A 27,003-nucleotide genomic window follows, 5' to 3' on the forward strand; every position below is an offset into this window, starting at 1 on the left:
GGAGTATCTCTGAAACGAATAAAAGGGCTCTTCTGCTAGGTTTATTGCTGAAATTGATTTATTGATTTTCTGAGGCACTGCATTATCATTGCATACTCATATATTTCCAATTTTACTGGCTTAGTGCATGTTTAAACCTAGACTATACAGGCATCAAAATTCATATTCAAACTTCCAGATGGAGTGTAAGTGTGGTAACTTCAAGCACTCTGAATTAAGGAACAGTGTCGCAGTAGTAATGCACCTTGGCACATCCATGTGATCTCCATTAAAATAAAACATTAAAATTATTTACTTCTCTGAGGTCAATTTTTCGTGAAAACTATTTTTCAATATTGCTGTGTTTTGTCTTGACCATACAAAACAGACAAATTTCTCGCTTTACAGAATATGGTTCCTTCATCAAATTAAAAATTCTCCCATTTTTTCACAAATAAAAATCATATATCCTTCATTTCTAAAAATAGATAAACATGCAACATCAGGTTACTCCACAGCATTTAGGAATTCAATTCCACACATCGTTTCACAAAAACTACATGTATTACAGGACATCAAACTTTTTCATTATTCAAGTTTTCATTTTTTTTTTCATACTTCCCCATTCTCATGAAAATAAAAGTATATTGATATTTGAAAATCAAGTGACAATTTGTTCCAGTCTTTCAATGCAAACGGTGTCAGATCCGTTGTCCACTATTATGGAGGCTCTGGATTTGATCGAACTCGGTGTTGATTTTTCTCTGCCGTGTCTTTCGAGGCAGTGGTGCGTGTTGGATTTCACTGTGAGGAAAACCGGTGAAGTTCTCAGGGCTTCAGTAACAACCGTCTTTCCAGGATTCGTCGGCGATGGGAGTACACGGTTTGGTCATTCCCAGTGACCTGCTATGGAGAAAAAGTAACCTCAATTCCACAGAGCTTTCACAATAGCTACGTCAGCAGTGTATTTGGCTGATTTCGACGTACCTCCTGGGTGTCTGTGGAAGTCTGCCTCTGGAAGAAGGCGATGCGGGTGTCAAGCCTCTTCCCGACGTTTGCCGGGTTACAGCGGCGGTCCTGCAGCCCGAGTATGACGCCCCGTTGGAGGGACCCGGTGACTGCACCCTCCTCATCCCTCCCTGGGAGCTCGGTGGCCCTTTGGCATTCTGTCGCACCCCAGACATAGAGCTCACGGGACTCAGGGCTTTCATGGGAGTGCGCAGATAGAGAGGGGACTGGCCATCAGCCCTCATCCTCGCAGATGATACACCTACAATCACAAACAATCCCCATCAGTGGTTTTAATATTGAAAATCTACAAAGGGAAGTGTTTTACCCAATAGTCTAAATTTAACCAAAAGGTGTAAGAAAGACTTTACACAGACAAAAATCTGAGAAACTTGCAGGAAACACCAAGTACCAGCAGTTCAGATTCATAACTGTAGTGCCTTCATTCTGCCCAGGCAAGCAGAAACATGCAGCCTCATTTATAAAGACGTGAGCAGAACGATCCTAAATGGGAACGCACAACAGCTTTTAAAATGTTCCTACAAATGATTTATAAAAAGTCCTTATGCATAAAATGTTTTCCTAAATGCATCCCTTTTTGCAGTTTATCTTAAATTTAAGCACATCCATCTACAGAACACCCACAAAAAAACAGCACTGGGCCAGAAAATCGAGGCACGGTCTTGGAAAACACACACTAGGCATGGGCAACGTGTGTTTGAGATATTCCAGGAATTCGTAAACATAATGAACTTATTCCGTGACGTAATCATGAACAAATCGGTTCATATGGTTTGTGCCTTTAATAAATGCATATTAAACACAGATTTGGTGCAAACTGCTGTCACACAACCTAAAAACAAATTAAAAAATAATTTAAGAAATAGATCCTTCTATTATCCATTGATATTAGTAAGCTTAATATATATAAAATCATCATTTATCATCATTGTACCTTCAACCTGGGAGGTGGCTGTCCCAAACCCTAACACCTAAATTCCAACTTAAATGATATTGAAATATTTTAGCATTTTATTCCATTGCTGTTTTTAAAAGTATCTTTTTGTTTATATATATATATATATATATATATATATATATATATATACACATACACACACACACACTTCATGTAAAAAAATGTGTACCATATTTTTCATGTCACTACCGAAACATTGTATGCTTCAGTCCATTGGCCAAGACTGATATTCCATTACATTTAGTTTTTATATGTGTATCACTGTTCAGAACAGCTAACCATGTGCTGATTGGCATTTTTAAGCTAGCTTCAAAAGTATCTAAAATTGTCACTACTGAAACATTTGATGGAGTTTTGCTAGAGACATCTTTGTTTTTTGGGTGTTATTCCATAGAATTGTCACTACTAAAACAGTCACAACCGAAACATGTCATCATTGTTTCAGAAAAAAAAAAAAAAAAAAAAAGTATCACATATTTGAAGGAAATTTTAGTACAGTTATACATTTTTTTTTTTATTTTAGTATGTTTTAGTATGCGAGTTAAACCTCTGTAATGTGACGTGGTCACTACCGAAAATGTGCTGTCATTGCCAAAACATGGGATGTTTTGTCAAAAATAAAGTGTACTGAATTATCAACCAAGATGTTATGATAGCGTTTGGTACAGTGTATATTGTATATTAACTTTGAAATCAACTTTTTGCCTTTTACAAAGAAAAACTGGATTCAAATACAAAAAAAATAAAAAAAATAAAATCTCATAAATCACACTTTAAATATTGTTAAAAATGTAATTGGTATGGATTTACCTCTGAATAAAATGTATAAAATAGCAAAAAAATATATTTACAACATAGACGCAAGCAAAATCTTAATAGGCCAATGTAACCATTCTAATTAAATTATTATTAATTTGTTTTGATAGTGACAAATTTGGGGAATGGACAAACATTCCAAAACTTTCTGAAAATACAATACGAGAATAAACTGCTCAATTACTAGAAATGTGTACTTTGATATTATACAATTTGCACATTTACACATTTTTTGGAAAAAGACATTTCCAACTCTAACTTCGGACCAATTCTGTATAATGGCGCATATCTACATTTCAATAACGTTGCATTATTTTAATTTACTGGTATGAATGAAAGAAGTTTATACGCATGCTTTTCAGTTCACATAAGGAGAAAAACAAATGTGAAAATGTTCTTAATCAGTCCTCATTTGATCCTCACATTTAACGTGTGATGGATTTTAGGATCAAGTCCAACTGTATATGCATTTTATAAATGAGGAAATCGAGCTGGGGAACGTTGAGCTGGGGGATGTTGTGGTTGTGGCGAATACACAGGAAAAGCTGGATGCCATCTGATGAACAAGCTTCTGTCCAAGACAACAGCCTCAAAGCGAGTGACTGAAGAAGACATTTCCTGAGAAAACCTTGGGCGACCTCCAGGAAAGTCTGGTGTGTGTAAGATCTTATTCAGCAAACTCACAAGAGGGCACTAAATCAGGCTAGGAAACATGATAACACAACGGCCCCAGGATATCCAGAGAGAAGAGCGAGATGAAAGACTCAAGATGAGCTCAGTGAAGAGATCAGAGCCTAAATATTGTGTACAATGACACTGCAACGGCAGTCTCATTGTTTGGTTCTAAACCAATTCCCAAAGGACACGAGTTGGCTGTAGGCTGAAACTAACCCACATTCATCTCACATAACTATTAGTAATTAGAGGATGAAATCAAATGACACCTCAGTGGGTAGCAGCAACGCTGTTATTGAGTGCTGCAGCGATGACGTGTTTTTGTAGGCAAAAACCTGGAAATGAGTTCACATTTTAGCACTTCTGCTTCCTTTGTACTGAAGTCAGTGGGTTTTTGATTCAACGCCTGAGGTGAACACAAGTTCAACATGTTTTTGTTTATTTAATGACATAAAGCTACATTAGTAACACCCCCTTGTCATTTTTAAAGCTTTTACTTGTCTTTAAAATAGTTGTTGCTAACTGGTGGCTAAACGGGACAACAGAGGTTATTGGGGACAATAAATCATTAAGTCATGTCACTGGTCAACCAGTGAGTAGATACGCTTTTAGAAGTTAAAAGCCAAAGCATATATATATATATATTTTTTTTTTGTATATGATATGTATGTGAGGGTCCGCGTACAGTACACGCAATATGTGTGCAATGACTTGGTTTTCCACTAATCAGTTGTTCCACAAGGTGGCAGCACTGACCCAGGACGTCATTTTACAGTAGAAAACAAAAAGACAACAAAATAGCGGAGACTGCAATAAGGCCGTGTGTCCACCAAAGCATTTTTAGCCAGCTGAAAACTCCTAGCTGTGAGCACTTGAGAGCGCTTCTTAAAACGCTTTGGTTGCTATAACAGGGCTCTACAGTGCGACCATTTCAGTCGCATTTGCAAGTGAGAACTACTGCGTGCGACTATGAAAAAATATTTAGGAGCACCAGCGCGACTGACCCGATCAGCATATTGGTATTTGTGCTGAGGGGAGCTACAAAGGTTTCTATGTGTTTTTGCAGCGTTGAGTAATGTATCACAGACATATCTGACGAATCCCTTCATAAACAAACTGTAGAGAGAGTGTAATTAAGAGATTGATTGTGCAGTGTAGAGAGCTTCGTTCATTATAATGGAACTTTGTGAGACTGCGATGAACTAAGATGAGTGACAGCTTTTAATGATTTTTAAGAGTTTTGTAAATGAGATATTGATTTAATACAACAGTTAAATAAACAAGTTAATTTTAAGTAACTTACATTGTCTGACCATTACACTATTGCATGATTTTGCTCTATTTCGACATCAAAAATAGTTTGAAACAAGTCACAACTGAGCCGCTGCGGATCTCCATTCAAACACAGTGGTGTTTTGTTTACGAATAAATGTGCATTTTTAAATGAATCTAGTGAGTCAATGATTCAATTTCCCATTCATAAAGACTCACTTGCTTTATTCCTAAATGAATCAGCCGTTCGAACGAATCAAATGAATGAATGATTCAGTAATTAAATTAGTGACTTGCCGCCACCTACTGGCAGTTTTAGTTTCATTTAAGTACATTTTCCATTATTTAAATAATTTAAAATTTCTGTATTCACAATGTTATATTTAAAACATTAATCTCAACATGCATTTATGAATTTGATTGCACTCGTGCCACCTCTGAGCCTCATTAAACATATGAAAATACACCTACAAGCCACTTTTGTGTTCTTCAATGCCACCTCTGTAGTACAAATTAATTTTGTTAACACTGATTTCATTTGATTGGTAACTTATTCTACTTGTTCTTAATCTGTTGTTTTAATTAGAAATTGTAAAAAGTATAAAAATCTAATAAGTAAGCGTAGAGCCCTGTATAATACAAAATATCCGTAGAAAATATATAGTAGAAGCATCACAAATGAAATGTTTCTCCAAGCATTATTTTTCATAAAAATTGTGGATTCAGGGAATTCCATCTGGTAAAGATATGAATACTTGGAGACAAGCAATGTTAACTTCTCCATTGTTGTTCAGTTGTAGTGCGAGCAGGGTGTGAGGGTTGGTCTGTGTGGAATCAAGTCCCGCCCCTGCTTCATTGTGATTGTACGGCTGAATAAAAAGTGACAGTGATGAGTGCTGCGGTTTAAGATGAACATCCTTCAACTCTTGGCACCAAAACAAAACAAACAAACAAAAAAAAAAACCCTCAGCGTCTTGTCACTCTCCTGCCATTTTATAAAATGTGGTGCTCATGTTGAAAACATTTGAAAAATATGACATCGACTTTACATTTTCACAACTCTAAACATGATATTGAACCAAAACTGGCTGGCTGCTCTACATGTCTGTCAGACGATCTCTTTGGGGAACCCAAAAAGTTCAGACTTTCAGCCATCAATCTGAAAGTCCAGTTACGCACAAATAAGGTGGTGCTAACTTGTGAGCTGGACACAAAAAGATGTCATCACTGCAGGCTCAATACAACACATGCTATAGTGGCTCAAACTGCCACTGCCGGTACAACAGGTTTTAAGAACAGACTAACGGTGTGAGAGATAAAGGATGGGACGGGAGGAGAAACTGACCCAGCAGTGCATTGTCAGCTCAACAATGGTTTAGGCTGAGGGAGTGATCACACAGAAACCAGACACACACACACACACACACACCTGGGTTTGTGGACGCTGGTGCTCTTGAGAGAGTGTGTTAATGGCACATCATCATTATTACACAGCTGTACTGAGGACAGGGGATGAGGGTGAAGGTGAAGGAGTGGGGTACCAACCTGTGGGGGACTGAGGCAGACGGGACGTGCGGTTGCCTGAGCTCTGTAAGTTAGCCTCCATGCTGCGGCTGTTTCTGACTGCCTCCAGAGAGTGCAGGCTGCTGCGCGGGGTCAGGTTAGGCATGCTGTGCCTGAGCTCCTCTGAAAACCACACACACGGCCTGCTTAACACACCACCTGCCCACTCACAACACTCTAAACACAGAAGGAACGCATGCAGAGTCTCTCCTTTATGGAAGAGTGCAATTAATATTAAGGGGTCAAATCATGCAGTGTTTTCCCTGAGGACCACTAGTAAAGCTTAAAGCAGATCCTTAAAATTAAACAGGCAGTTTTAGAGTCTTTATGACCTCTCAACATCTCTTCATATGTGACATTAGGAACAATGGCAGCATTCTGAAAAAAGTTTCACTTTTTGTGCCAAAATGTGTTGCTCAATCAGGGACTTTCAGCCGCACATTAATCATAATTTAGAAATATTAATATCTATCCACCTCTCACGTTACCTCACCACAAAGTTTCTGATCACCCGATGGGCAAGACTCTGGCGTAAATCCAGGTACTTATATGTAGTTTCAGGTTTCTGGATTTTTTCCAGCCGAGTTTCAATTCATAGTCTTTTTAGTCAGGAGAGAAATGAGTTCCGTCAGTTACAGTATGTTTTTATAGTAAATTGAACTATAATTTATTTCTGATACTTTCATCTGAATTCCCACAATAAAGAATTCATGAAATGTAAAATCAAAATGATATTTACACATAAAAGGTAAACATGCTGCAGTTTTGTACCTCAAAACTAACTTTGCTTTCTACCTTTCTGAAATGCCAGAATTTGATTTTAATTTGAAGGTTTGTTTTAATGCATCATACTTTCCAAAAGTATACTAATGAATAGATAAGTATGATAATGGCTACAATTACTCATGAGATCATACAGTGCATTATAGGGTGCATTACAAGGCATAAGTAAAGCAAAACTACTTTTATGATGCATATTATATAAAGGCTTTAAGTGAAGTGTTACCAAGTATTTTGAGTTGTAATATCAATAGGTATTTACTTGTGGTTTTGAAAACCGTAACAACCCTTAAAATAGTGCTATTAAACAATTAATCATGATTAATTGCATCCAAAATATAATTATAATATTATTATATTATATACTTATTATATACATACACATATACACACACATACTACATGCATATATTTATATTCATATAACTGATATTATACAGGCATATGTTTAATATATAAACATTAAACATTACATATTTTTCTTAAATATATACATGCATGTGTGTATATTTATATAATAAACATCATAAATATACACAGCACACGCATATATTATGTAAACAAAAACTTTTATATCGGATGCAATTAATTGTGATTAACAGTTTGACAGCTCTACAAAAATTAGGATGGTCAATAGTAATATTCAAAAGTTTTGGAGCAAAATCATTATGTAACTTCCAGAAACAATGTATAGATCTGAAAATGCATTTCATGACCCCTTTAAATGATAATTCGGTAACAATTCTCACTATTGACTAATTACTTATTAGCATGCCTATTATTAACATATTCACTCTCAGAAAAAAAAAAAAGGTACAGTTCTGTCGCTGGGGTGGTACCCTAAGGTACAAAAGTGAAAAGGTACATCTTTGTACCTTACCTACCCCTAAACAGTACATTTTAATACTTTGAAAGTGCATATTTGTACCTTTTTTTTACTTTTGTACTATTACTAACTATTACTAACAGCAAATTATGAGTTTGAGGCAAAAGCTGTAGTTAATGGTTTGTTAATAGCGAGAACTGGACCTTAAAATAAAGTGCCGACGGATCATTCTTTGCTCATTTTACAACACGGCATTGTTGGATGATCAGTGCATCCATTATTTAGTTCATCAATCAGCATCAAAATCAGGATTCCCACCTCATGTCTAGCATAAATCACTGATTTCATATCTAATGGACACTAAATGAAATAGCCAGCGTGTCCTACCCTCGCTCTTGACCCCTGGGCCCTGCAGGGAGCGGCGGGACATGCGCGGACGCGGGGGCGGCCAGGCGGCTGTACTCGGCCAGTGTGTTGGGAGACAGGCAGCGGGGCGAGCTGTGGGGTGAGGGCGAATAGCGCTGGAGCCGCTGCGGCAGAGAGCAGCACTCATCCTCCTCGTCCTCCAGACTGTAGGAGTCAAACTCCTGATCGCTGTAGGTGCCTCGACGCAGAGATTGTAGTGAGGCAGAGGAGCTGCGGCGCGAGGCCGAGGTAGAGGCGTAGTCCTGCCGCAGACCTGAAAGAAAAAAAAAAAAAAACGGGTCACATCAAGCTTAATTTGAAGGTGTGACATCAGTAGCATTATAACAAGTAAAAAATTAAAGCCTTGAAGTCAGTATACAGTAGTCAACATCTGAAGTGGATCAAAAGCTTTCAAAGTTGTCCTAAAATCAAAACAATAGCCGTTCTTGTCTTAGGACAACTTTGATTAACTCTTTTGATCTACTTTAAATGTTGACTACTGTATACTGATGTACAGGTGAAGTCAAAAATTTACACCTTGCAGAATGTGCAAAATGTGAATTATTTTACCAAAATAAGATGGATCATACAAAATGCATGTTATTGTTTATTTAGTACTGACCGGAATATGATATTTCACATAAAAGACGTTTACCACAAGAGAAAATAATAGATGAATTTATGAAAATGACCCTATTCAAACATTTACATACACTTGATTCTTAATACTGTGTTTTTACCTGAATGATCCTTATAATACTTACTTGTTTCCCAGAAGGCAAAATTAGTAAAATTTATCCTGATCTTCAAATTCCAAAAGTTTTTTTGGCTCTTAATCCATCGTGTTTCCTTCTGGAGCATCAGTGAGTGTTCAAACCTTCTGTAATAGTTGCATATGAGTCCCTCAGTTGTCCTCATTGTGAAAAGATGCATCTCAAAATCATACAGTCATTGCTGGAAAGGGTTCAAATACACAAAAATGCTGGAAAACCAAAGAATTTGTGGGACCTGAAGGATTTTTCTGAAGAACAGCAGCAGTTTAACTGTTGAGGACAAACAAGGGACTCATGAACAACCATCACTAAACAAACACACACAGCTGTGGATCATTCAGGAACAGCACAGTGTTAAGAATATTTGAACAGGGCCATTTTTATAAATTCAACTATTATTTTCTCTTGTGGACTATATGTAAACATCTTTCATGTGAAATGTCATATTCAGGTCAGTACTAAATAAACAACAACAAGCATTTTGTATGATCCCTCTTATTTTGGTAAAACAATTTAAATTTTGTAGATTCTGCAATGTGTATGTAAATGTTTGACTTCAGCTGTGCTTGATTTCACAGTGCAGTTGGTATTTTTCAGCACAAGAACTCTTCACAGAACACCTGTACACACAGAAAGCAGCTGCCAGTCTATCACAGGTACCAAAAAAAGTCAGTACTACAGATTAACTTTCATTATGCAAACACGTAAGGAGAGTTTTCAGCATGAGAGACATGCGACTGGCAGATCAACGTGACTATTGATTTCTTTCCATCACAGACTGTGACAAGATGATTGACAGGGCAGTTAAAATGGTGACAGGATGACTGTTAACTAAGCGACAGAGGGGTCCATTGAAGATGCAACTGAAACAGTATGTTCCAAAAGCATAACTATATTTCTGCTACACACTCGAAAGTATGTACTCTGTCTTCACACAAAGAGTACATACCTTTAAGGCATAGCATAAGTGAATTAGGACAGCAGTGGTCTTTCAGTATGTTCTGACAGTGTGCTTTGCTTGAAAGCTGTAGAAGTTATGTTATGTAACAGACTTGTTGACTTCAGGGGACTCAGAGATGTGTCATTTATAATGGGAGCCTCCCTGAGGTCAAGCACTACCGTCTACTTTTCATCCTTGAAGTCAATATTAAATAGCACTTCATTACCTGCTTTAAAAGCATCCTGCGCATTTTATTATCACTTTTAAATTAGCAGCATTAACGTAACGAACATTTATTAACAAACGAATAATAATACACCATGTTATATGCCTAATATAAAATAATAACTTACGCAGTATACAAAACTGAAATATCAGTAAACAATATGTAACCAAATAAATAAGAAACGTAGAACATGTATTAGCAAAACAAATAAGAAAGCTTGAATCACGGCATACACCCTGCACGCCTTATATAAAATTAAAAAAAAAAAAAAAAAAAAAATACAGGTTAAATAAAAATCAGCAAACACTGTGGAACCAAATAAATATGAAACTTCCACTATCACCTTAGATAAATGGCAGAAGTCAACAGGCTTTTCAAAATATTTTTAAAACAGGCGCTTTTGCATTTCATTTTGAATCTTTTCCACCATAGTCTTGTCTTTCTCACCTCTCTCTTCTTGTCAGTCAGCTCGACTCTCTTCACGTGACAAATGAAAGTTTTCATTGTATTGTCTGTTCTCTAACTGAACAAAATGATTTTATTACTATAAAAAAAAATAAAAACGACAACCACTTCTTCGGGTGACTGACAGATGTAGCAGCACATACCGCCATCTACCACATATTGTTTAATGCAGTGGTCTCAAACTCAATTCCTGGAGGGCCACAGCTCTGCACATTTTCGCTCCAGCCCTAATCAAACACACCTGATCCAGCTAATCAAGGTCTTCAGGATTACTAGAAACGCCAATCAGGTGTGAGTTGGAGCTGGTTGGAGCCAAACTCTGCAGAGCTGCGGCCCTCCAGGAACTGAGCTTGAGACCTCTGGTTTAATGAATATTGAGCGACCTCAGCCATGTAGCACAGAAATACGCTTTCGATTCACTTTAAAATGAAACACAAGAAAACAATCCCTCACGAAATTAATGCCATGATCATATGAATTTAAGATTTTTCAAGGCCTTATTTCACGGAAAAGCGATTTAAAGAAGAACTCCACTTCCAGAACAACAATTTACAAATAATTTACTCACCCCCTTGTCATCCAAGATGTTCATGTCTTTGTCTTCAGTCGTAAAGAAATTATGGTTTTGGACAAAAGCGTTTCAGGATTTTTCTCCATATAATGGACTTCACTGGTGCCCCAATTTTGAACTTCCAAAATGTAGTTTAAATGCAGCTTCAAAGGCTCTAAACGATCCAAGCTGAGGAAGAAGGGTCTTATCTAGCGAAACAATCAGTCATTTTTTTTAAAAATGAAAATTTGTATACTTTTTAAGCACAAAAGCTTGTGTAGCACGATGCTATGAATTAGTAATGGGTCATTCTTGAACGATTCGTTCATTTTGAATGAATCTTTAATGTGACCCGGGAAGAACGAGTCGTCTCGGGGAGTGATTCATTCAGTCACACATGCGCAACATCCTATTAGGTTCTGTACTGGAATTAGTTCACCCGTTTCGAGTCTTCGGGTTTTTCCGAGTCGTTCGTTCATCTTATGGGGCTGTCACGTGATGAACGAACGACTCAAACCCGAAAACTTGTCAGATAAGAGGCGAGGTGAGCTAATCATAGACTAAAGACCCAGATAAACAATAAATGAATCTTTTCTGTTTCTTATAGCATTATAGTTTTGTCTTGTTTGTAGTGTGATCAATGTTTGTGTAAGCAGTAGATGTGTTGGGGAAGTAACATGTAACATTTTAATTATATTTTGCTAAAATGAACGAAATGACTCAAAAAAAGATTAGTTAATTTTGCTGAACGAGACTCAAAGGTCCGAGTCGGTAAAATGATCCGAACTTCCCATCACTACTGCGAATTACGTGTGTCCTCGGCTGGGATTGTTTAGAGCCCGTTGAAGCCGCATTTAAACTACATTTTGGAAGTTCAAAATTGGGAGCACAATTGAAGTCCATTATATGGAGAAAAATCTTGAAACGCTTTCCTCAAAAACCATAATTTCTTCACGACTGAAACAGAAAGACATGAACATCCTGGATGACAAGGGGGTGAGTAAATTATTTGTGAATTGGAGTTCTCCTTTAAGACTTAAGACTTTAAGACCCACTGAAACCCTGTTTTAGATGTGTTCTTTGAGCAACAATTGATATTCAAAATGTCTGCAGGGTTTTATTTTGTCCATAAGGAATTGCTGATAGTGAAAAGTGGCCTTCCCATACCAAGCAATTACGTTTCGAAGTTTCTAACTAGGTTAAGTAAACAGGGTCAAACTGTATGGGCCTTACAAACCTGTATGGTTTGTAATACAATAAAACATTTGTGCTTTCACCCTTCACTGCCGTGCAATAGTTACACAACAGACTCAAGTTAATCTCCACTAGTGTTCTCAACACACAAACAACAGCAGTCTACCGTTTGCCTGAACCATTATCAGATCTTGCTGTTGAAGCGGAGTTAACAACAAACAAAGGACATTCAGGAACAGAAAGCATTTCCATATTCCACATGTATTTGCATCTCGCGTGAACAAGTGGTGCCCTGTGTCGCGGTAAAAACCTCTCACGCTCTGAATTCGTGTCTGCTGAAGGATACTCACTCTCCTCCTGCAGACGAGCCATTATCTGAACATCAGTCAGGTCCTGAAGCTTATAACCCATAGAGATGGAGTCATCTGAGGTGCTTAACTCACTGTCAACAGACGACTGTGAGCTGAGAGCAGAGTGAACGCCCATGTGACCTGTAAACATCCAAAAACATACACTCAATAACAGGTCTGCAACAAATTTGAATGCAAACTGAATAATAATGGATAACAAAAGAATTATCAAAAAATTAATGAGCAATTATGTCTACACACTGTGCACAAAAAAAAACATCCACCAATCAATTCAAGCCACGAATAACACATATCTATGAACAAAACACATCTGAAACATACAGATCCTTTGTTTCACACAATATACAGCACAGTTCACATAGACACATGAACTACATTTGTTTTCATATTTGTATATTGTTAAAAGACAAAACTAGGAAGGATGTGAAATAAGATTTTTTTTTCTCTTTTTTTTTTTTTTTAATAAACAGAGAATATAAAAAATGGCTTTTAAATTAGATTAACTGATTAATAAATGAAACTGATTTAATTATTTAAAAGATTTTATTGGTTTCAAATCTGTATTATAGATTATTATAAACAGGTTGCATCCAAAAGTGAATGTACCTCTGCGCTGTTCTGTCTAAAAACAAAGATATGATTTCTGCTCCCAGCCTTAGTACTGCGAGTCACACTGATGCAGCAAAGCACTTAAAATCATTTTAACGAGGTTCATTAAACAGCAGAAAATCATGCAGAGGCAGTTACTCATGACTACAGCTTACACTGCAGACCAAACAGGTTTTAAACACACAAAAACACGCAGATAGAGTTTGCCAGCCAGAAATGTTTGCCAGACACCTCATGCATGAAACCTGATCCTGTCATCTGCTTTATGTGTACTCAACACATACAGTCACAGCCGCTCGGTCCACAGCAGTGAATGCCTGTGTGTGGGTGTGTGTGTTTGTGTTGTGGGAAGAGGCGCCTGATGCGCAGTGAATCGGGTTAATGCCATACCTGAGCTGCCAGAGGTTAGTAGTGTTTTGTTAGTTGATTTGAGGTACCCAGCAGAGGACGACGCCGAGACGCCAGCCTCACTGGACTGAGATGGGCTACTGTACACGTTCTTCCATCTAGACGCTACAAAACACAGAAATCAAATAATACAGCATTAGCACAAGTCTAACAACCAGATATAAATACATAAATAAATATGATAAAGATTAAAAAGGTTTTAAGCATAAAAACAATAAGTGTAATACTGCTTCAAATTGTTGTTTTTCCAAAAAATACTACAAAGTTTTCTTTTTAATTTAATTGCATTTTTGTTTTTTTAGCAAACAATAAACATTATACATTTTTTCCCTAATTTACAGAAGACACCCACTAAAATGTCATTCAGTGTAACAATCTTGTCAGGTATATTTACAACAAAAATCAATTTATGACATTAAAAGACACATTACTTTCACCTCAAATACTAATTAGTCGTAATTCTACATTTTTAAACTTTGCCACTATATATATATTAAGCAACAAGAGGGGGAGTAAATGACGAGTGAATTGTCATTTTTAGGTGAACTATTTCTGAACTGATCCTCCATTTTGCATTTCACATGTAAGGAACAAACTTGCATTTGACAAAAATTAAGCGTCAACATTAGTAACAGTGAGCATTAGACATCAAAGACTTCATAGAGTAAACATCATAGAGAAAGAAACAATAACTGTGACTAAATAAATATGCATTTTGTTACTTTTGGCAAGACGTTTTTCTTATAACAAACATAACAGTAATGGTATTTGATTTCAGGAAAAAAATTAAATATAGTAACTTGCAGTATAAATCAGGGGTCTTCAACGTTTTTCAGGGTAAGGAAACCTTAGGCAGAGTAAGACAAGATGAGCGTCTTGTCTTGTTATTTTTATGAAAATAACCAATTGTTTCGCTAGATAAGACCCTTCTCCCTCAGCTGGGATCATTTACAACCGCATTTGGGATCATTTGAAGCTGCATTTAAACTGCATTTTGGAAGTTCAAACTCAGGGCACCATATCAGTCCATTATATGGAGAAAAATGATGAAATGTTTTCCTCAAAAATCATAATTTCTTAACAACTGAAGAAAGAAAGACATGAACATCTTGGATGACAAGGGGGTGAGTACATTATATGTGAATCTTTGTTTTAGAAGTGGACTTGTCCTTTAATGGTTATCATTGGATTTCACACGATGTCATTATTAATGTTGAACATTTTTGTTTTGACCTGGTAATATTTAATCAATGTCAGAACTGGACCTCTGGTGACATATGCAGAATGTTCCCACTCATTTAGTTTGATTAAACTCAGTCTCTGCGACATTTTCATCTGTCTCCAGTGCAACGCTCACAACATCCAACACTCTCTATTCTATACATTTTCTGTTTCACTTGGATGTTTGTCACCATACAGAAGAAAGGATCTATTCCTATTTGTTTCATCATGACTTAAAGGGCAGATTCAACTTGTAACAGATGCTACAGAAGCAGAAAACACAGTAAATCACCAGTGTGCATAGCATTAATGTGTCACAGGACAATATTTCTCTGGAAAAGTGCACATCAACTTCCAACAATAGTGGCTGTGGAACGTCATCTTTCTGCAGTTCAGTGATGTGTTAAAGCGCTCTGACTAAAACCTAAATCATGTGGGTCATTCTGTGTTTGTGTATACAACAAACATTAGTTACATGACCATTAAATATTGTTTCTATGAATTTAGCACATTCTTACATATGTTACCAAGCAAATGAAATCATTATTAATGCAGAGGAACACAGAAGCTGCACCTGAAGTGGCTTTTTTTACACACTTTTCAACGCAGCTCAGAGGGACATTGAAAGCTTTAACCTGCAGTTACAAACGCATAAATAATGTTTTGATAATGCTGAATACTGATATTTGAGATTATTTAAAAATGAAAAGATACCTTAAATGTGAAAAAACCGCCAGCAGGTGGCAGCAAGTCACTGTTAATAAGTGAGTCGACTGAACCGAATCAGTTAAAGGGTTGATTCATTCAGAAACAAAACATCGTCATGTTGCTCAAAGACGCAAAACAGCGCTGTGGTTGTGTTTGTAATGATTTTTTTGTTGGCGAAATAGAGCAAAACAGACAATATGGTGACAACACATAAGTCTCTTAATATTAACAACTTGTTTACTGAACCGTATAAAATCAGTATCACATTTGTTATCATGCTGACTTTTGGAGAAAAAAAACAGCACTCTTTGTGTGGTATTGATTAACTATATCAAATTATATAAATGTATACATTTTCTGCCCCATGTCTTGAATTACGTGATCATTCTAAATGCATTTTAACAGACTGAATCAAGCAGTGAAAGAATGCACTCTAAATGCATACGTGCACTAGTTAAACCTAACTTCCTAGACTTCATCATGTAATGTATGTGTGCATTCTATAGGTGTGTTTTGTTTGCTTTTCGTGATGTACTTGATAATTTCAAATTGCACATTGTTAAAACAATAATTACGATATTATGGCAGACAACCTCTATTCGCACACCCATAATATAAAAAAAGTTTTACTCTTTAGATATTTATAATACATTCTTCTTATCGATACACAATACACCAAAAATGTGGGTCGATTTTTGCATTGGTCTGAGCTCTGAACAAAAACAACAGGCTTATTGAAAATGCACATTTATTCTCTGCCAGCAGGTGGAGCTTTTGGCAGAAATAAAACAGTATCCTCTGTAATGGCAGTACACAAAGCAGTGCAGCACTGGACTTTATAACGTGCAGCGTTCATGTTTATTTAATAAAAATCATAGCCTTTTGAAGTTTAATCGTCACATTCAGCCATATCACAATTCTGGTCTTTCTGTCCCCAAATTTAAGACCTCTTGAAATCATAATTAAGACTTTCTTGTACAATTGTAAGACTTTTTATGGCCTTTTGATACAAATTTGAATTTGATACAAAAGTCTTAAACGTAAGACTTTTAAAAGGACCCACTAAGGTTGGGTATCGCTAGAATATTATCAATTCCGATTCCGATTCCGCTTATCGATTCCAATTCTTTCCCAGTTTCGATTCAAATGTGAATAAAAGATGATATCAAGCACATCTATACTGTTTCTTTTTTGCTAAACATTTAGTTGCAGCTGAACACCATGAACAAAAATCAACAGGCTACATAAAAACAAGATTCACTTAAGAGTTGTTTGCAAAATAGAGCTGCGTCATTCTGGATAAACTGGGCTGTTTTGTTGTTGTTGTTTTTTTGTTTTTTTTTTTAAAACGGAAGTTGTGGTTCTCATACGATTCTGAAGAAGAAAAAAAAAAACATGGTTCATTACTGGATGAATTACTGTTTTTGACTGAATGATCAACGACAAATACATTAATAACGTAAATCAATAAATCTTAACATTATTTGGAATGTCAAATTAACTTTCAAAAGGATGATTTACTCTATTTTGATCTCTACCGTACACAGTTTATATCCAGACTATGAACTTTTATCCCAGTACTTCTGTGATTTTCTGAATGTTTGTAACACAGAAACAATAAACTGTGTGGTTGAAAAGACTGTGAAACTGTTTCCTTCATATAAATGACAGTGTCTCTCTTTAGGTCAGCAGCAGTACGAACGCAGATTTGAATGTTTAAAATCACACTGGTCGTTCGCTGCACAGAAGAAAGGTTGAGGAATCAAACAGATGAGTCATTGTAATTTAGGAACAGAATCACATTGGTATTTGAATTGTGTTTGTGATCTTTAACGATCTGTTCAATTAAAATGCAACATGTTTAGCTTATCACATATATTATAGGCTACTTTGCTTTTTCGACTTCTGATGGCTACGCGCTTAGATTAGCGAGCAAGGTCCTGGCAGATCGCTAGGTCGGGTCCTCACAGATGAAAAAAGACAAAAAAAACAACCGCATATAGGAATCAATAGGCGGAATCGAAATTTTAATTTCACAAGAAGCATCCGATTCCTGACCTTAAGTATCCGATTCTGGAATCAGAATCGATTTTCGATACCCAACCCTAGGACCCACAGAAACCCTGTTTCTCCATTCTTGTCACCAATGGAGTTTTGGTTTCCTTGACACTGTCACCTTTGGCTTGCTTAGCTGGGGACGCCTGACTGATTGCACAGACACTGCTGGGAGAAAGCTGAACTGGATGATGATCACTGAATCATCAATGAACTGACTCTAGCTGGAAAAGGACACTTTGTTATTGCCCTCTTTTTTCCTGTTGACACTGTAAAGCAGCTTTGACACAATCAGTATTGCATAAAGCACAATATAAACAAAGGCGACGTGACTTGTACGTTTCCTTACTTTGGTCTAGCCGGTTGATGAGAGTCCGACAGGCGACTTCAGTCTCTGGACTAGGATGATCAAGAACTTTTCGACACCATTTGAGTGGTGATTCAGGCCCCTGTTCAGCCACAACCTGCTTCTTTGGTGAAACGTACAACCTAAAGATGGAAAAACAGCACACATTTACAGAACAACAAAAACACAGAACCTGTAATTATAAACATTAATCATGTTATACTACATTATTATATTATATGGTTTGGAATAACAACTGTGATTAGTATTTCAATTTCAATTTTACACAAATACAAAAATTCCACGTCTCTCAGTGGGGTGTTCTTGTGCTCTACATGAACCTGTTCTCAGCAGATCTCAGTCTGAGCACCTGAAGAAACCCATTGCCAAGACTTACACTCACTCAACCTACTATCCTATAAAAACAACACAACAGAACTTAGTAGTTCCTCTACATGATTGTTGCTCAAATGTAAATAGAAGGGGAATCAAACAGTCTTTTATGTGGGGCAGACAGTATTTACTGGAACAGAAGCTCAAAGTTTTTGTGAAGCACCCATCCATCATGAGCGTCTGTGTCGATAAATGCTGCTCTGATGGAGCCCATTCTCTCTCCAGACAGACACAAACATTCATTTCCTTTAGAGAGAAAGAATTTAACAATGGCAGTAAGATTCCTGATCCTATTTAAAAGCAGAGATTGGACCAAGAACTATACATCTCTTTCACTTGCAACTTGAAGCTGCAATGTGTCATTTGTGGAAAACTAGCATACACAAACCGATGTGCAAAAAAAATGTGTTTCAACGGGTTTCCCAAACACTGAGACAGTAATAATGAATAATAACTACAGAGTTTATGCTGCCTTTACACAAAGCTAGAAAAACCTTACTAGGCCTGTCGATGGGCATCTTCAGAGTGTTTACCAGTTGTTGGAAAGTCTGTTTAAGAAGTATTCCTATATTTACTTCACATTGAACTGAGAAATGAGAGACAACATGAACAGCCCAAACAAATCCTAAACTCTTCTGTTCACCACCCAGTTCATAACAATCCTCTCTTTTCACCATCCAGAATGAGCAGTATCACATGAAGCATAAATCCACCAAAAGCTGCTTACCACCTCGCCAAAGATACGACCCCAGTGCTGTGAGCAAACGTGCCTCTATTAACCTCACGCTACAGATATGGCCATATGGAGCGGCTAATTGCTGGACGAACCCCTGCAGGATTAGTGGCTGGATTATTCTGTTGAAATTAAAGCTGCATTACAGAGATTAGCTGGTTGTTATTATTCATTCCTTTTGGAAATTCTGTACTAATTAAATCAAATCAAATGCAGAATGGACTAAGCCAATACCCCAATAATTACACTCATTAAAGTATATTAATAATAATATCAACTTTTGGCGTCATTTTTAAAAATGTCCCTACTGACACAGCCTGTTTTTAGTTATGAGTCATTTTAGTTGCATCTCATTATGTAAACTACTTAACCTGTGAGTCATGCATGCTGATGATGTAGTCAATTATTAAAAATGGTGTTTAAGAAATTAAAGGATAGTCTACTTCCAAAACAAAAAAAAATTCACATATAATGTACTCACCCCCTTGTCATCCAAGATGTTCATATCTTTCTTGCTTTTTTGAGGAAAACATTTCAGGATTTTTCTCCATATAATGGACTGATGCAGTTGTAATCGGTCCCAGCCTAGGAAGAAGGGTCTTATCTAGCAAAACGATTGGTTATTTTCATTAAAAAATGCAATTTATATACTTTTTAATCTCAAACGCTCGTCTTGTCTTACTCTGCCTGAACTCTGTGTATTCTGACTCAAGGCAGTTAGTGTATGTCGAAAACCTCCAATCGTATTTTCTCCCTCAACTTCAAAAATCATTTCAAAATCATCTTACATCTCTGCAGAAGTACCGACCCAGTCTTTGCAACGTGAACATGCAAAGGAGATCAAACACCCTTAACAAAAAAGGTAAAACAGCGATATAGGACGATTTTGATGTTGAGGGTGAACATGAGACGGGAGTTTTTCGACATACACTAACTGTCATGAACCGGAACAAAAACAGTTCAGGCAGAGTAAGACAAGACGAGCGTTTGAGATTAAAAAGTGTATAAACTGTATTATTTTTATGAAAATAACCGATCGTTTCACTAGGTAAGACCCTTCTTCCTCAGCTGGGATCGTTTACAGCCGCATTTGTGATCGTTTGAAGCCGCATTTAAACTGCATTTTGGAAGTTCAAAATCGGGGCACAATATCAGTCCATTATATGGAGAAAAATCCTGAAATGTTTCCCTCAAAAACCATAATTTCTTTACGGCTGAAGAAAGAAAGACATGAACATCTTGGATGACAAGGGGGTGAGTACATTATATGTGAATCTTTGTTTTGGAGGTGGACTTCTTTAATTATCAAGAACAAACCATGTACATCTTAGTAACACACCTTTCAGATGAATGTCCTTTATTTCCACAAAGTGGATTTCAAAAAGCACTGAACTGAGAGAAGAGCTGCTACAGACTACTGTCACTGTGTCCCCAGCACTAACAGGCTTCCACATGATTTGAGAGATGCTACTGGACGTCCCGTGCAAACGCAGGAAGATCCTACTGTCTCAGCCTCTCACAAATCACGACCACATTCACTGATGCAGCGCTGTTAAACATTCAGAATGACAGCACAGTCGCAGACTGCACAACAGTGACAGCTGATGTACTTTCTACATACTTTTTTTCAATGAGTAAACAACGAAACGAGCAGCTAAAACAATCTAGAGATTAGAATGTCATAGAGAATGAGCTGTTTTAAATTGGGCCAGTAAGCAACCATCTAGCAAGGGACGCCACACTTTATTAAACTTGTGTGCTTTTCTTGGACAAGGTGGAATAAACTGCTGTACTAATACACTGCTGAACAATAACACACAGGTGTTCACATAAGACTGGTGGTCAAGGTCAGGTTTTTGTTAAAGGGGACCTATTATGCAAAAAAAAATTAAATCTTACTGTTTGAACACCTTATGAAACCCACCCACTTTTTTTTTATTATAATCCAAATAAATCATAAACAGTCTCTCTGAACACGCAATTCCAGATTTCTTCCTACATACGTGTCATCATAAGGAGAAATCCTGCCCATTTCTGACAATCTCTGCCCTATTAGCATAGGCACAGCCCTGAGTGAGAAGCAGCAGTCCACCATTACTGGAGACATACAATGCCAGCACCAAATAGGCATTACAAGTGTTGTGTTTTTGGGTGCACCAACAAACATAGAGTCTCCACAGACTCCCTCCATTGGAGCCGCTGAGGACACTGTGGTTAAATGTCATTTCTGAAGGAAATGTCCCTGAAAAAAAATCAGTAAAGTCCAATATGTTTGTGCCACTTATTTTACGCCAGACTGCCTCAGAAACGAGGGTCAGTTCAATGCTGGATTTTCACAAAGGTTGATTCTGAAAGAGGGATCAATACCAACGCTTTGTGCGCGAATGTCAGCTACAGACAAAGTAAGTATCACGCATCAAATTTTATTTTCCAAGTTGCCTTTCTGAAAGCACTTCTTGGCACTCTGTAAGACTAATGTTACCTAAAGCTAGTAAATCTGCCTATTTTCACTGATGCTGCCTTCACATGCTACCAGAATGATCATAAATAGGAATGTGGTCGTTAAAAATTGCATATGAAAGCAATGTGATGTTGACAGCTTGAATTTGTCAAGCTCATAATCACAAGTGGGACTTTTAGTGCTGGTTTCACAGACAGGGCTCAGACTAAACCAGGATTAGGCCATAGTTCAATTAGGACATTAAACGAATTTTTATAAACATGCCTTAGAAACAAACTATACTGGTGTGCATCTTGAGACAAAACAAAGGCACTGATATGTTTTAAGATCAATCAGTGCAAGTTTCTTTCAGTTGAAACAGCTCAGACTTGCATTTGAGTCTGGGACTAGGCCTAAACCCTTGTTTGTGATGCACGCAATGGCACCACGAGACAGCTATGTTGTTAATTTTATAACAACGTTACGCCGTGCTCCGTCTGTGTAACATACAAAGCTGAGCACTACTACTTTCTGACATTTTCAGTGTGTGAGATTGTCCTGTTTTGTTTTTGCCGGCTCTTGAAGCTCCGCCCTCTTCTGAAAAGGGGGCAGAGAGCACCAGCTCATTTGCATTTAAAGGCACAAACACAAAAACAGGTTTGGCTCATACCCTAAAAGTGCTGATTTTAACAAACTATAAAAAAGGATCTGTTGGGTATTTTGAGCTAAAACTTTATATACACACTCTGGGGACATTAGAGACTTATTTCACATCTTAAAAAGGGGAATCATAGGTCACCTTAATAGTAAGTTAAATTTTGGTTTGTTTATCATAGTGTTGCACGATATACTGGTACTTAAAGTATTGCGACACCCTGCTTTTACAAACGGTACGATTCCATATTTTACTATTACTGGTACTTTAGGAATGCATTTTAATAAGAGCCGCATTCCTGCGTGTCTGTGTTAGTGAATGGCACCGATGCGCAGTTTTGTTCACTACACACATATACGTGACGCTCGCAGTGTTTTCAGCCTCTGCCGAGAACATGAACACATGAACATCATCTCTAGAACTGCTCTGAGAGACACTTAATGAGCATTTTACCGTTTCTTTCACGGAAAACTATGGTCATACAATATACAAACAGAAACCTAAAGTTCTTCTAAACAACCCGTCAAAATAAAAGTTTGGTTCAATTTGACAGTCAGAAATACATTAATATATTACTTATTAAATAAAGATACTACTACTACTACTAATAAAATATAATTAAAACAATGTTTAAGGAATATTTACCAGAAAAAGTGTCATGATATCAATTAATTAGACATGCTTTTTGATAAAAAAATTTTAATGTAACCATTAAAATAGAGTCTAGAAAAATTCTAATGGAACTTATGGAAAAATAAAACAGATTTCATAGGGCCCTCTTTATTTCATTTGTGTCTTTGTTTTATTGTAGTTGTCCTTTAGTTTGTTACTTGCATCTAGGTTCTTATTATTAATAACAAAGATAAAATAACAAAAAAGACTACTAAACTAAATTGTCATTGTGAAATAAAATTACTATATCACGAAATAAGGTTTGGCTTTATCCTTTAAGATAACTTACCAACATAGTAAAGATCTCCACATACCTGTAGGCTCGGTAGTTGTTCACCATAATCCTGTGTAGTGGCACTGGCATGTGATTATTATTCTTTTATTTATGTTTTTTCTTTTTTTAAGGGGAGATGAAATGCTTTGTTTTAATAGATAAATAGATGAATAACTTTTCCTGTTGTTCTATGTTTTTTTTTGTTTTTTTTGTAGTATTGTGATACTTTAGTCAGGTATCGTATCGAAGTCAAAATTTTGGTATCGTGACAACACTAGTTTCTCACCAAACCCTAGTGACCAGAACACTTGAAAATACAACACATCGCATAGTTGCACAGGTGATACTAAAAGGTATCATTCAGTGATACTAAAATTAAAACAACACCACCATGATTAAATAATGACTTGATTTTCTGTTTTGGGTGAGCATTTAGGGCTGAAATACATTACATAAGTTTTGCCGGATGAGTTGATGCCGAAAGTCAGGGCCAATCGGATTTGACTTGACAGATTTCACAAAAAAAGTGTGTAGTGTATCTTCTTTAATAGTTTGAGATTTTTTTTTTCTCCTCGCAATAAAGCTCATCTTTCTGTGTGACTTTGAAGTGTTGGGCACAACCTGAAATACTGGTAGTGTGTGATCCTCAGTCATTTAGTGTATGATGCGCAGCTTTAATCTGTAATCATTTATAATTTTGCAAGTGCATGATGCCTAGTGATTCAAAACGGGTTCCAATTTTAAAAGTCGTGTAGTGTATTGCAGCCTTATGGAACATAGCTTAACAAAAAGCACAAACCTCACTGTGATGGCGAGTTTTATAAAGCATTTTTCAAAGAAAAAGTGCTATGTGACATTATAATAAAAAGATGAATGGACCCACCAGCTGTCCTCATCCTCGGTCTGAGCACACGTCTCTAAGTCAAGTTCATCCACCTCGTCCAAGGCGGACTGGTCCATACCCGCATCACTCGCTCCCAGCGTGTCTGAATCACATATATCTGGAGACAGGCATGGGTCAAAGTGTCCCAGTGTTTGTTTGGAGCCTGAAGCACACGGCGAGCTCAAGAATCCATCCCGTTCCTCCTCATCCTCCAGCCTGGAAGCCTCAGGTAACGGAGACATGTCCTCACTGCTACTGCTCCCCGCCGGAGGCGACAGCGCCAGGGTCCCAGCATCCTCTGCTCTAGGAGAAGTGTCCATGGCCCCGTGCAGGTTATTCATGTTAGTCCCTGTGGCGAGGTTGCTGTTGCCGGTGGCCTCCAGCACGAGTTTGCTGCCCCTGTTGCGCAAGGCCTGATTCTGGACCTCCAGACGTCGCACCAGCTCCTGCAGCTTACGGACCTCCTCCAGCTCCACCGTGGTCAGATTCGGATCGAACTCCGGCTCTGAACTGGACATCAACTCGTCTGCATCACCGCTATCGGCTGGTTGAATGACACTTCCACCATCAGGGACGACCATTCTCCTGTAACAACAACGTAACGACACAAAGGTTGAAAAACTACAAAATCAGCAAAAGCTCCTTACTAGGACTTTACCTTATTTCTTTTTACCTACAGTTCATTTTATTTATTGTTTATGTTCACAAATATGTGTACATCCATATGTCTCCAGTTAAGCATTTTGTATTAACTAGTAATCTATAATAGAAATATAAACTAGTTAATAAATTAAAACTAATTATTAAATACAAAAATATTTAATAGCAAACATTACTATTATTTTATGAACTCGTCCTTTTATAAGTTATTATGGAGATGTTTAAGAAAGGTAAATGTAGATCTGTTACACTTAAGCTTGAAGGTTAATGGTAAAATATATAGCGCAAACAGATATACTGTGTTATATAAGGTTAATATTATGCGCTAGCAAAATGTTCACAATAACAGCAATGGCACAAGTTAGCAAAACAAATAAACAAAGCAAACAAATGAGGTTTGTTTAAACTAGCAAGGACATGCTTATAGAAAAAACTTTGTATCAAGTTAATTACACTGTACACATTAAACAATACTAAAATCTTTAACCACAACGTGTTAATTAACACAGAAAGGCTGGTGTAGTAATTTGCATCCACATTAAGCTAACGTTAGTATGTTTCCATCTCTCTAGTAGCGTGTAAGCTGAGCTGTTTCCAATTAACTTAGTACTCGCACAATAATCAACATACCTCTCCTTTCGTCCCGGCTTTTGCAAATAACCAATTTAATATTTCAATGTTTAAAAAAAATAAATAGATTTAAATAAGTAAACCGCTGGTTTCTCGCCGCTATGCTTCACACACTGTATTTTGGCTGTGTGGAGCTAGTTAGCTCGTTTGCTATCGACCTGAGGTGATGGACACCAGTTGAACCAATCGAATGCGAAGTCCCGCCCACTGCAGTAACGCCACGGACCATATATGGAAATATAGCTCCGCCTGCTGGACGCTCGCTGTAGGTGACTTCGGTAACGCGGCCTGTCCAGTAGATGGAGGCAGGACACAAACTTCCTCGGCTGTGTTGTTTTTACTTTATGTCCTGTAAACCGAAATAAATGTTTTTGTTCACAATACAACACTAGGATACCAGTTACTGAATATTCACGCACAGTATACAATGCATACTACTTTCTAGCACTTACCTCTTCAGCAGACTGAGAAACAGCACAACAGTTACGCAACAATAAACTCTAAACAGTAACCCAGCGTGCTACATTTTACCTCACACGATCTTACCCTGTTATCTTGCAAGATATCATTTTGGGGAAGAAAAATAAATCCCTAAATGCACTGCATTGTGGGAAACTATCTCATGCCTCTTGAGAAAAAAAAAAAAAACGTACAAAAACGGTCACTGGGGTGTTGCCTTTTCAAAAGCTGCACCTTTGTATCTAAAAGTGTACCTTTTGAAAAGGTACCGCCCCAAGAGTGCAGTTATACAGGGCACATTTTGACACATGTAGTAGGTCTTCTATGCAGAATATGTGCATACACAGGTCAACAATGAAAGGAAGCCTCTATATATGTGATTTTGTGAACTGTTTCACATGTATGCCACATGTAGGCCAGTGCAATGGCTAAATGGAGGCAGTATTTCTCACTGGTCTTCCTTTGAAGGACTTGAAGCCTGAACTACAGTGAATCCATGTACATTCATATTATCCGTCTTACTGAAGACATTTATTTATTAACCCTATTGATGCCAAATCAAATCCTGTAAACAAAGTTGTAAATGTATTCATTCAAGTTTTCAAAAATGCAAGTGAACAATAAAAAGAATCATACCTTGAGGTGAATACAAATTCAAATGAATACTCAAAGCCAATCCAATGGTTTGACAATAAAATTGAGTAATAGCCTACAATTCTAAATCATAATCTAACTTCTATGTTGAGTCTCAGATAAGGAAGGGGTAAGTGCCTGCTTCATGATTCGTGACGCTGCTTTGTGTCTAGCTGAGCATGCGACGTTTTGAAGGGTCAGTCACGACCGCATAGCTTGTGATTGTAAAAACATAATACATTGTGGTTTTATCACCCTCAGGCCCCAGCATGAGCTAGACATCCTTTTCTGACAAATTTAGGCAAGGGTGACTAGAGATCTTCACACCTTTGCAACCTTCTAAACTTTTTGTTTGAAGAGCATATATGTGTCCTAATCTAACTTAGAGGTAACACAAGATAC

General features: G+C 37.2%; 1 protein-coding gene across 1 annotated transcript; it reads right to left on the reverse strand.

Moving 5' to 3' along the window:
• Positions 1-40: 40 nt before the first annotated feature.
• On the reverse strand, positions 41-26,084 carry zgc:66447 (SLAIN motif-containing protein-like). The gene is given in 11 exon segments (XM_051128167.1): positions 41-882; positions 967-1,249; positions 6,275-6,415; positions 8,286-8,340; positions 8,342-8,577; positions 12,802-12,942; positions 13,822-13,944; positions 18,173-18,312; positions 24,220-24,804; positions 25,668-25,858; positions 25,962-26,084. Coding segments are annotated over 10 exon segments (1,842 nt in total). The 5' UTR covers positions 25,739-25,858; positions 25,962-26,084; the 3' UTR covers positions 41-815.
• Positions 26,085-27,003: the final 919 nt, after the last annotated feature.

Source organism: Labeo rohita, chromosome 14, assembly GCF_022985175.1.
Source record: "Labeo rohita strain BAU-BD-2019 chromosome 14, IGBB_LRoh.1.0, whole genome shotgun sequence".
NCBI lineage: Eukaryota > Metazoa > Chordata > Actinopteri > Cypriniformes > Cyprinidae > Labeo > Labeo rohita.